Raw genomic sequence first — 12,840 nt, 5'->3', positions numbered from 1 at the left:
GCATGGCATTAAGGGTAAAGTAGTAGCATGGATAGAGAATTGGTTAACTAATAGAAAGCAAAGAGTGGGGATTAATGGGTGCTTCTCTGGTTGGCGATCAGTAGCTAGTGGTGTCCCTCAGGGATCCGTGTTGGGCCCACAATTGTTCACAATTTACATAGATGATTTGGAGTTGGGGACCAAGGGCAATGTGTCCAAGTTTGCAGATGACACTAAGATGAGTGGTAAAGCGAAAAGTGCAGAGGATACTGGAAGTCTGCAGAGGGATTTGGATAGGTTAAGTGAATGGGCTAGGGTCTGGAAAAATGGAATACAATGTTGACAAATGTGAGGTTATCCATTTTGGTAGGAATAACAGCAAACGGGATTATTATTTAAACAATAAAATATTAAAGCATGCTGCTGTGCAGAGAGACCTGGGTGTGTCAGTGCATGAGTCACAGAAAGTTGGTTTACAGGTGCAACAGGTGATTAAGAAGGCAAATGGAATTTTGTCCTTCATTGCTAGAGGGATGGAGTTTAAGACTAGGGAGGTTATGCTGCAATTGTATAAGGTGTTAGTGAGGCCACAACTGGAGTATTGTGTTCAGTTTTGGTCTCCTTACTTGAGAAAGGATGTACTGGCACTGGAGGGTGTGCAGAGGAGATTCACGAGGTTAATCCCAGAGCTGAAGGGGTTGGATTACGAGGAGAGGTTGAGTAGACTGGGACTGTACTCATTGGAATTTAGAAGGATGAGGGGGGGATCTTATAGAAACATTTAAAATTATGAAGGGAATAGATAGGATAGATGCGGGCAGGTTGTTTCCACTGGCGGGTGAAAGCAGAACTAGGGGGCATAGCCTCAAAATAAGGGGAAGTAGATTTAGGACTGAGTTTAGGAGGAACTTCTTCACCCAAAGGGTTGTGAATCTATGGAATTCCTTGCCCAGTGAAGCAGTTGAGGCTCCTTCATTAAATGTTTTTAAGGTAAAGGTAGATAGTTTTTTGAAGAAAAAAGGGATTAAAGGTTATGGTGTTCGGGCCGGAAAGTGGAGCTGAGTCCACAAAAGATCAGCCATGATCTCATTGAATGGCGCAGCAGGCTCGAGGGGCCAGCTGGCCTACTCCTGCTCCTAGTTCTTATGTTCTTATTAAGAGATTCCCTGATTGGCCCAATAATCAGGAACTCTTATTAATTGGGCAATCTCAAAGGCCTGGTCTAAATCATTGCAACTTTGCAGGCCTCTCCTAACATCACCATCTCCGCATCCAATGATACAATCCGGTCACTGTGATCTGCCATCGAACTCTCTACTTCTCAAATCGTTGCCCCCTGGGAGTCCAAGCGCTACCCCACATGATCTAAGGACCCTCGGAGAGGGGCTATCACTCCCTCAATTACCCTTGGCCAATCTTCCTGAATCTCTTTCTTCCATTTTCCACCGGGAGTGTGGCCGTCAACGACAATGTTTTTCCCCTCCACCATTTTCCTCACCAATGTTGCGCCATGCATCACCTTCAACTCTTGGGTCAGGGCTTTAACTGACTTTAGTCAGGTTTAATAGCCCAGAGAAACCCTCCACAAACAATTAGATTCCACTTTATACATAAATTAAATGGGTAAAAAGGGATAAAATCAATTCCTCCAAGTAGGAGCTACCTTGTGTGTGACCATTTAAAACATGATCATGAAAAAAAAGTGAACAAATCTGACCAATCTCGAGGGGAATTAGGAATGGTGTATAAATAATGGCCTACATCACAATAATAAATAAATTTGGGTGCACCTTAAAGTTCTCACAACACTAGACGAGATAGAGCCAAGCATCCCCCAAGTATCCTGACAAACAACAGGTTTACTGAACCACCTCTGCCAAAAACAGATTGACTGGTTAATTACTTAAATTGCAATTTGTGGTAAATTGCAATGTGCGATTTTCTAATAGTGACAACATTTCAAAAATTAATTGTTTGTTAAGCACTTTAGTTGACGAGAGATTGTGAAAGGTGTCACATAAATATAATTTTTTGCTTTAAGTTCAAGTGAATATATTTCAAGGACAGAAACTGCATGGTGCTTTTGGTTTGTACCTCATGTTTTGAATGACTGTTGTAAGCATGAGACTCCTCTTCCCAATAATTGAACATTAATCATGAAAATATATAATACCTGCCATTTTTTCATCAAATGGAAAATTAAAAAATGGTAGAGAGTGATCACATACTCCACGAGGAAGAAAGAAGCCTGTCATGACAAGGAAGCTTCTCCCAGTTGTCTCTATTCATTAAGAACGCCATTAAACTGCCATTTTTTCATCAATAGAAAGCAGCTTCAAATAGACACTGATGCAAACGTAGCTGAAACAAAGGTGTCAACTAACAATCTGACTCCTATGCACACTAAACCTAGGAGGCTCCTTCACTGCTGCTTTGATTCTGATCAGGTGCAGTGCAGGTCCAGCATTTTGACTGCCAATTCAGCATTTCCAGACGCATTCCAAACACTTTCTCAACGCCAGGAAAAAGTAGAAATTCTGCACTCTGATAACATGAAAAATTTGCCACACAAGAGAGCAAATTCTGCACACATCAAAGCTGCATATTTCACTTTGCAGATACTGATCTGAAACTAGGAGCTGCCGTTGATTCCAACCTAAAAATACATCTATTGCTTCTGTTTGGCAATAACATGCACTTTTATGGCCCTTGATCTTATTTGAAACTCGTTTGAGAAATGGGTTTCTTAAGGTTGCATCTACTGAATGCCAGCAAAATAGTAAATGATTGTGCAAAAACCTATGCAATCATACAATCCATATTATGTCCTGTTGTGATATAAGTTACAAATAACAAGTTAACTGCATTCAATTAACACACTATTTCTTTGGATTAGATCCAATTAAATTATGCCTTTAAAGTCGCCACCATAGTCCAAATTGTACTTGCAACTCACCAGTATTTCCCATTATAAGATGCTAATTGGATTTAATGTGTCTGAGCAAATGCGTCCTTAAAACAAATATTCCCAGTGTTTGTTTTCAAGTAATGGACCTAATAACAAGGCTCACATCAACTGCCATTTACTGTAATACACAGGTTTACTTGACAACAGAAACCAACACATTCAGTACATCATGCAACACTACTTAAGTGCCTTTATAAGGCAGGACATTTTTAATAAATCAAAAACCAACTATCTTTATGTACTTTGCTCGCAATGCAATTTGGATCAAAATTAAACTGCTTCACAAATCAGAGCTTTGAACAACTACCACATATTGGTATCAACTGTATTTTGAATGATTTTAAGTAAAACAGCAATGAGCGACCATAAAGAAAATTATAGCTCTAAATACACTTTAATTATTGCTTAATTTTTAATGACTGTATTTGCTGAAAGAAACATTGTTTTAACTTCAAAGTAAAATTAAATAATTAGATATCAACATACTCTGCATTGCTGAAATTGTGAACCAGATTCTTTAATGGTTACGAAAGTGAAATTCAAATAGAAAATAATCTTTTTCAAGAGAAACAGGTTCCCGTTTCCCACCAAGACTGTGTGTGATCTATTCACTCCTTCAATTTTTCACTCTAAAAATAAGATGCCATGCACTATATATTTCATTTGAATCACACAGATTCAAGACTGGAATGATATATAACCCATAGTAGCTTTATCATATTTTGGAGAGTAAGATTAAGAAATAAATGCTGACAGCTCTGTGCAAATTAAACAAATTGTACCATTCAGCTCACAGCCGTCACATCTACTTTATAATTATACATTTCAAAAATATATTAAAGGCACTCCAAGTTATATATACAATTTGAACCATGAACCATGATACAGTTCTATTGCTTTACTGTTTTTTTGTGTGTGGAGGGGGGAGGGGGGAGAGAAACTGAGCTGAAAGCATAACTGCATTGAAAGTTCAGCCAATATGGTGAACTAAAAAATTAATGCAATCGGGTCCCAAGCTTCAATTGAAATATTTTCATTTTGCTCATATCAATTGCTTTTGTGGATAAGAATTTGACAATTTTTTAAAAATGTAAAAATGAAAATTATCATAGATAAATGATCATGTACGGTAATTTACAAAATAGAATCCACCTTGTTTTCTAAGATAACACTAAAGTATCAAATTCACCACAAATCATTATCAAGGTGATGGAAAATTAGCTGTATCTTATCAAGGAGATATGCATGGTTAATGAAATGTTTCACTTCTTTCACACATTATTTTCTTCCTCTTGGAAGGATTAACTCCTTGCCGGCTACAGTTTCATAGACGCCAGTTTACCAATAGCATGCCACCCAAGCGGCCATTATTCATGTGTAAGTAATTATCTTTTGCTCGCCAGCAACGACAGCCTGAACACAGTGGGACAGATACCATAACAAGGGAACAAGAAAAAAAGTGAAAAACATGCCGAGCCCAGGATGAGGTCTCAGCGGGTCCAAAAGAGACTCGAAGACATCAGTACTCAGACAGAGAATCAGTACAACCCAAGCTCCTGACACTTTGCATCTAGCTGCCAATTATCTTGTTATATTCACATTGATCCTCTTTCACCTTGCAGCCATGTCAATTCCTGATTTCCAACATCATCAAATCAGCAAATGGTTACACAATAAATTACTGCTGCTTTACAAAGGTGGTTGACAGACCAGTACACACCACTGCTAATGCTGATGTTGCTATACTCAGCTGCTTTGGGTCTATTGCTGATGCTCAAGTTATTCTTAAATGTCCAGCTGCCTGAAAAGTGGGAATTGTTCATCAAACGTGGGAGAGTTTTCAACTGCCATGAACAAAGGGGGATTATCAGGTAGTTTAGACAGTACTGAAAAGATAATATTTCTGTTATTACCACATTATTAATTGCGGGACCTTGCTTCACACAAATTGGCAGTCACCTTTCCCTAAATTACAGTAGTTACCACACTTCAAAAACATTTAATTGGCTGTAAAGCATCTGGGATTTCCCGAGGTTGTGAAAGGCATGATTGAAATGCAAGTTTTTTCCCTTGCTTTGTATTGGATTATCAAGGTGCAAGGGACAATAGGAGAGAACAGACTAGATTTTTCTCCTGTAAAGTTTACATAGGATTGTTGGTGGCTTTACACAAAAGTGTAAAAGTCTTGTAATTTTCATGGGAAAGCCGCCCTCATTGCTGTGACAAGAAAATTATTTTGGTCTATGCTGAATCTTTAACGTGGGTTTTATGTTGCTGAAAACAGCATGGAAGGTGTATGACTTGACTATGAGTTCTCAATGTAACATGAGTTATTACTGAAAGTAAAAATCACAACCCATGGACCAGATAAGTTGCTTTGATATGATTCACACTGTGGAAAATACAAAGTCTAAGGTGGTACCTGTGTTAAATTACCCTAAACTTTCATAGTGCATTGCAAGCACCATATACAGCATATATTTAAGTGTTATATTTGCTAGGGGAAGTAATGCGTTCAATACTGGGAAAAATATCCTTGATGTTTCAGGGTGGAATAAGGAGTCTCAAAACAAAATGGGCTGTTGAATCTGATAAAGGGCATATCATCAAATAACTATATTGATGGATGTAGGTGGCCTGGTTAACATTGCATATCTGGATTCTCAAAACCTTTGGTGAAGAGCTACACAATAGCTTACTCAATATAATAATGATGTGGAGATGGCAATGTTGGACTGAGGTGGGCACAGTAAGACGTCTTACAACACTAGGTTAAAGTCCAACAGGTTTGTTTCGAATCAGGTAAAGGAGCTGCGCTCCGAAAGCTAGTGATTCAAAACAAACCTGTCAATAAGGTCCATGAGATTGGCAGATAGATAATTTGTTATTTTCTAATTGTTCAGATTGGTAATAATACTGTTTCACTTCACAATGTTTATTACTGATACAGATGAAGGCCCTGAATACACTGTCTATAATTCCTCGGATGGCAAACAGACCCATACAGGTGACATGAAAAAAATGAATGCAGATTGAGATGAAATGGGAATGGGCCTGCAAGTATCAAAGCTCATTTCAAATGTATATATCCAGCGTTGTACACAAGGGTAGGGCCAGAACCAAACATGTGTTCACTATGTAGGTTTATTACCTTAAATCTGCTGAGCAGAAAACAAACCTGTGTGCTTTAGCCCATGAATATTTTAAGGTTCATGACAGTGCTGAAAGACCGTAACAAAAACAAATATAATATGAGCCCATATGCCAGGACGATGCAAACAAAATAAAAAGCATGATGCTGTATAAGGCTTTGGTTATATTTCACCTGGAAATAAATTACATGATCTGTTTTTGTGCATTGGTTGATGAATAAATATTGACCAGAATAGTGGAGAGAACTCCCCAAAGAACCATATTGGACTTTAAACGTTTACTCTGTCTCTCTCTCCACAGATGCTGCCAGACCTGCTGAGCTTTTCCAGTACTTCCTGTTTCTTTTTCCGATTTCCAGCACTCACAGTATTTTACCTTTATTTTAATGGAGAAAACACCTATCTTGGGAATAGTATTATGGGATCTCAAATGTACACCCAAAGGGACAGACCTGGCCACAATTTAATGTCCCAAATGAAAGAAAGCATCACTGACTGAACAGTACTCCTTCGGTACTGCACTGGAATGCATAAGGTGCTCGTGTTTCTAGAGTGTGGCTTGAACTCATGACCTCCTAGCTCAGAGGCTGCAGTGCTACCACTGAACAAAGTGCTTCCTTTCATTAATATTTGTAACAAGATATTGGCTCATTGAATCAGTGGCGATTCATTGCAAATGTTGAAAAGATAGTTGGAGGAGTTCATAACTGAGTTTGGCCATGACTGTGCACAAAAAATGGAGGTTCAGCATTGGCCAATGTGTCTCCTGACCACTGAAATCTCTGTTCTTCGGTTCTGTACATTTACAGGTAAATTCCACATAAAATATTTGATGCCAAAAAAAAAGAAAATTCAACTGAATATTGATACAGCCAACATGATATAAATGTGGGTTTATCTTTGCTTTTGCGTTGTCAGGGGAACACAAAGTAAGCATGCAAGGCCCTAAATCATGCCAAGTTTGTAATTCACTGCTTTTCCTCGCATGAATTCTGGAAAGTGCCTGGTCCTCAAAAAAAAATGCAAGAGTAGTGGAAGAAATGCTTTCTTAATGCATTTTTGTAATAAACATAGCTCATTGGCAATTATTCATATCTAACAAATGTTTGAAAAAATACAAACAAAAAAATCTGCGGACTGTTTTTGAAAAGCAGCTCAAATGTTTTTGTACCAGAAAATATGCACTTGGAAATAAAGAAAGAGGAAAGACATAGATTCATATTGCTGCAACTGAAAATCAACATTAGCATTTTGATTGAGGTTTGCAATGCTGGGATGGCAAGAATCCGAACCATTTTAATTGTCCCGAAATCCTGGGTTGACATCCAGAGATTGTAGAAATGATAACAGAAAGAATCTGTGGTGTTCCTACTGATCGGTTGAAATGAAAGTCTAGCGAGAAGGGAAGAGAAGTGCAGGTGAGCAAGAAAATAAGGCACAACTAAAAAGGCAAAGAGGGAAAATGATAGAAAGAAAAGATATTGTGGGATGGAGAGAACTGAGACATCCACAGCTGAAAGAGTCGCTGTTCCATGTGTAAAAGGTGTCTTTGTAAAAAGCTGGCTGAGTTTGGGAGAAAAAATAAAAGTAGCTGGAATTTGAAAACGTAATATCTGTTGGTGATTATGAGTAGGAACCAGGGCAATGGTCAATACGCCATAGGCTCACTGGAGCAAACTGTTTCAATTACTTGGCAAATTACACCCGCTGCATATTGTACAGAACTGTGACATTTTCACCTGTTCAGATAAAAGGTGTAAACAACAAAGATAGATCCGGATAGCTGTATAAGCATTATGGTAAAGAACAAACCTGATTTAAAATAGCCCAGAAATTGAGTGAAAATCCTAAAGTTAAAATCAGGGTTATCAATACTATTTTGTTAAGAGTTCCTGAACAATGAGATTGCAAATATATATGTTATGTCCTGTATTATATTTATAATGGTATGTTTTCTCTACAATAAGTAGTTTTAAAAAATCAGAGTTTGTTTGACGAGAAGTTAGCGAAATCATATTTACTTCTCGAGATAAAGCCATGAAAAATACACCTAAATAACACAAGCCCCTTATCTCTCCATTGATCTACTGTCAATCAACAGCGAGATGAGATGGCGTCATCTCGCCGTGGCCCGAATTCTCCGCCACCCAGGAATCGGCGGGGCCGGGAATCGCGCCGCGCCGGTCAGCGGGCCCCCCGCGGCGATTCTCCGGCCCGCAATGGGCCAAAGTCCCGCCGCTGACAGGCCATTCCCGCCGGCGGGAATCAAAGGTGCCGGCGGGATTGGCGGCGCGGGCGGGCGCCGAGGTCCGGGGGGGGGGGGGGGTTGGGGGGCGCACGGCGATCTGGCCCCGGGGGGTGCCCCCACGGGGGCCTGGCCCGCGATTGGGGCCCACCAATCGGCGGGCGGGCCTGTGCCGTGGGGGCACTCTTTTTCTTCTGCCCCGCCATGGCTTTCACCATGGCGGGGGTGGAAGAGACCCCCTCCCCTGCGCATGCACCGGTATGACATCAGCAGCCGCTGACGCACCGGCAAAGGCCTTTCGGCCCCAGCTGGCGGGGCGCCAAAGGCCGTTCGCGCTGGCCGGCGGAGTGGGAGCCACTCCAGCGCGGGCCGAGCCCCTAAAGGTGTGGAATTTCCGCGCCTTTGGGGAGGCTCAACGCTGGAGCGGTTCACACCACTCTGGCCCGCCGAGACCCCCTGCCCCGCCAGGTAGGGGAGAATACCGGCCCAGAGTTCCAATTGACAGCAGGAACATTCTCTGACAAAGGCGCTGACAAAGACTCCGCTATACACTCCCAAAACGGAACTCGGAATTTTTACATGAAATCATGCGCAACATGCATGCATGGTGGTCTCCAACATTGCTCTCTATTAGCTAAAATAAGGTGCATAATTCTCAGGCAATATAGACAGTTTCGACTCTGTGCATAATTATCATGCTCGTTCTTCAACCTCCCCATCACCCACTTCTTCTACTTTCATCAATCAAAGTCAAGCTGCCACACCATCGGATGATATCAGTAACAAAAGAAAAAACAAGTTTCACCAAAATGTTAAGAGGAGCATAATAAAATATTTTTCAAATACATATAAAAATAGTAAAAACACTTTTCTGGATCAGTAAATGTGAAATATGTTGGTAAAACATAACTTTTGGTAAAACATATCAGCATTGCCTATCTTTTATAAGCAAATATATGTTTCCCGTACCAGCCTCCCCGGACAGGCGCTGGAATGTGGCGACTAGGGGCTTTTCACAGTAACTTCATTGAAGCCTACTCGTGACAATAAGCGATTTTCATTTCATGTTTCTAATTAAGAGCTTATACAATCTATGTCAACATAACTTGAATCTAACTTTCAAAAAATTGAAATAACTTGCCAGGCAAGTACAAACAAATCTTATCTGCCGAAAAAGAAATTGCACCAAACACTTAATGATCAATTTCAAAATCTGTTTTCAGCAAAACAAATGCCTGGACTTAATAGCTGACATGAAAAGTAATATTTACTTTACTTGTGAGGCAAAGCTTATTTTGACAACTAAGAAAATGTTGTACTAAGTAAAAAATAAAAGCTATCTTTTGAAAATATCTACACAATATGTACAAGGAAATTCAATCTCACATGGAGCATGATACTTCAATGCCATTACCTACCAGCAGCCTGGAGGACCAACTGTAATCTTGCTTTGGCCTGTTCCGCTGGGGGCTGCAAAACAACAAAGATAAACTCACGTCAAATATAATGGATCTCTGTATTACTGATGACACAGTCCAAGGGATTTTCATTCATCAAGAAATAAAAACGACAAGATACAAGTCTTTGTGTAATCAAAGTGACATAGCATTCAGGAAAATAGTTTGAATGGCAGGTGGAACACTCTCAGTTTCTGATTCAGAGGAATACCAGGTGCCCAAATAAACAAACAAATTGACCAGCCAAAGATAAACATCCTAGTTAAAATATTACCCATTTTAGAGGAAAGTTTGCAATGAGAAGTTCAAAATGTGTCTTCTTTTACCAGAGTTCCAATAACTAAGACATAATGAAATATAAAATTTGAAGTTGCCAAAATAAAATTCATTTTACTGTGACCAACATTTTATAAACACCCATCCCTCAAATCCAAAAATTACTCTTGCCACCAACAGTAACATTTGTTGCAAAAAAGACACTTCATTTTCACATGCATGCTTGGGTGCTGCATCTATTACAGCGAAGTTCCAACAAATGAAGATGATGTAAAGTTTGCTTTAATTCTTTGTAGCTCGGGATCATTAGATTATTTGAGGATTTGCATAGTCAGTTCATACACATGTGCCACCAGAGCTCCTTGCAATCCCATTCAGCAAAGAAATGTTCATATTTGCATAATCCTTCAAAGGCATCAACCTCCTCCTCCCCCACACAAATCCTCAGATTTAACACTACAGCTTCAAGTATTATCAAAATTATACTTTTTGCAACTTTATGTAATGCAAATATATACACCACTTTGTATAATGATTTTGTTCAGACAAACTGAAGGCATAGGAATATTATGGAGAGACAAAAAACATCAAAATGTATTCAGTGATATCTGTGAGGTACTTTAAAGGTATGCTTTCGAACATAGCTTACTGTCATGTTTCTATTTCTGCCAATTTTCTGTCTCTCAGTCATCACGTAAAGACATTGGTTCCTTGCAGGAACACATTCCAATTCTATGATAATTTGTCAAAATAACCATTTTTACAAATGAGATCTGGCAGTGACCATTAACTGGCTCTTTGAATGTGGGGGCTATCGCAGTCAAGCCAGATCATGTCCTCAATTGCCTATGTGCAGATGGCTTGCACAGACTGAATAGATTCCCTTGCCAATCCCTTCTCAAGCCTGGAGTGCTCAGATCCATTGGAGGACAACTGACTGCCATTACCCTTGCTGAGATCAGGTAACATGGAGCAAGATGGGGATCAGAGTTGGCTATAGTAATCGTATTTTTAACAAAGACGTATATTTATATAATGCACCTTTCAGGACCCCACAACATCCTGAAGTATTTTACAACTAATTAAGCACTTGCAAAGCACAGTCACGGATGTAATGTAGAAATGTAGATAGCCAGTTTGTGCAAAACAAACTCCAACAAATATCAGTGTGATGATGACCGAGGGACAACTTAGAATGGACTTCATCCTCCCAAAAGCACCCAAAATGAACCAATTAGTAGCAGTATACATAAAAATCATAGTCTTTCAGAGTAACAATGGAGCTCTGGTTGCACTGGTGCCAACTTCAAAATATAAATTACATCAGTAGACAAATAATAAAGCTCTTCATCATTTCTCAAGAGTAACTTTTATGTTAGCCTTGATCTTTGTAATTAACTTGGGAAATGTAAAAATACACATGAATATGTTAGAAAACACAAATTAAATGGAACAAATTTTACAATTAAATCTTCAAAGCTTTTTTTGCTCTGGCCAAAACATTCCTATAATCCATACATGTAAACAAGTAATTTATATTTGGCCTGTGAAGAATACACACTCAACTAAAACTAAATTTAAAACTCATTGCAAAGTAAGTAACTTTTGTGTAAAACAAATGAACAGAGCTGGAGTAATGAAGCAGACTTAACAGTTGGACCAGAAATAACTACCCAACAAACCATTAGCCTTGCAACTCATTATTTCATTTCAATAACCTTTTGCACTGGATATAAGTTACAGACCCAAATAATGCGGAATCTGGGAAGAGTATATGTATCATATTTCTCCTTAAACAATCAGGTTGAAGGATAAGGATTAAGTATTGCACAGATGAGTCTGAATCAGAAAGTGTAGATTCTAACTCTGAATTCAATGTCAAATCAGGTGCTGATGAACAGAGACAAGGCAAAAATATATATATTTTTAAAATCTCCCAACTCTACAAAACCTGAACCAAAGAGACTATACACTTGTCAAGTAAATTTTCAGTGGCAGAGAAGTTGTTCGGTAGAGATTAAGACTTATCATGGCATTAAAAAGGGTACTTATGTCTGAAATGGACAAGCCCTAATTTCTGCGGTGACTTTAGTTCAATTCTACAAAACCAGGACAGGAATATCACGCCATTTAGCATATTCAAATAAGGAGTCAAATGGCAAGATGCCATTGATGTGGAGCTCATGGAGCACCATGCACCTCAGACATCATATTGGAGATTTTATGAAGTATATATTTATTAACTTTTGTCTCCTTTTTATCTTGCTGTCTCCGTCTTAAACCTATCTTCTTTCCCTCTTTTTATTTCACTTTCTGCACATCACGTAATTCTGAGTATACATCCTGGTTTAGACACCGTGGGCTGTATTTGGAAGCCCTCCTCCAGTTGGAACAGAAGCAGATAGGCCCAAAGTTTCTTGCGCCAGCCAACATGCCAATTTGCCAGTGTCTTGCCACCTCCAGGCAATATTTAAGGAGGCAGGTTGTAGGGCAGCACGGTGGCCTAGTGGTTAGCACAACCTCCTCACGGCGCTGAGGTCCAAGGTTCGATCCCGGCTCTAGGTCACTGTCCGTGTGGAGTTTGCACATTCTCCCCGTGTCTGCGTGGGTTTCGCCACCACAACCCAAAAAAAAAAATGTGCAGAGTAGGTGGATTGGCCACGCTAAATTGGCCCTTAATTGGAAAAAAATAATTGGGTAATCTAAATTTTTTTTAAAAAAGGAGGCAGGTTGAGCCTGCAGGGTCACAGTAAGCTGCCTGCA

At 39.5% G+C, this 12,840-nt stretch overlaps 1 protein-coding gene across 1 annotated transcript in view; it reads right to left on the bottom strand.

Annotated features, from left to right (window-relative positions):
* The window catches only part of rsrc1 (arginine/serine-rich coiled-coil 1), a 527,841-nt gene that overhangs the window by 224,652 nt on the left and 290,349 nt on the right, over positions 1–12,840 (bottom strand). The window contains exon 7 of the mRNA XM_038815544.1: positions 9,763–9,814. Coding sequence (XP_038671472.1) covers positions 9,763–9,814 — 52 coding nt within the window. The remainder of the gene's footprint in view (positions 1–9,762; positions 9,815–12,840) is intronic.

Source organism: Scyliorhinus canicula, chromosome 13 (assembly GCF_902713615.1).
Source record: "Scyliorhinus canicula chromosome 13, sScyCan1.1, whole genome shotgun sequence".
Lineage (NCBI taxonomy): Eukaryota > Metazoa > Chordata > Chondrichthyes > Carcharhiniformes > Scyliorhinidae > Scyliorhinus > Scyliorhinus canicula.
Note: the sequence above shows the minus strand (reverse complement) of the source record. Positions and strands in the feature narration are given on the sequence as shown.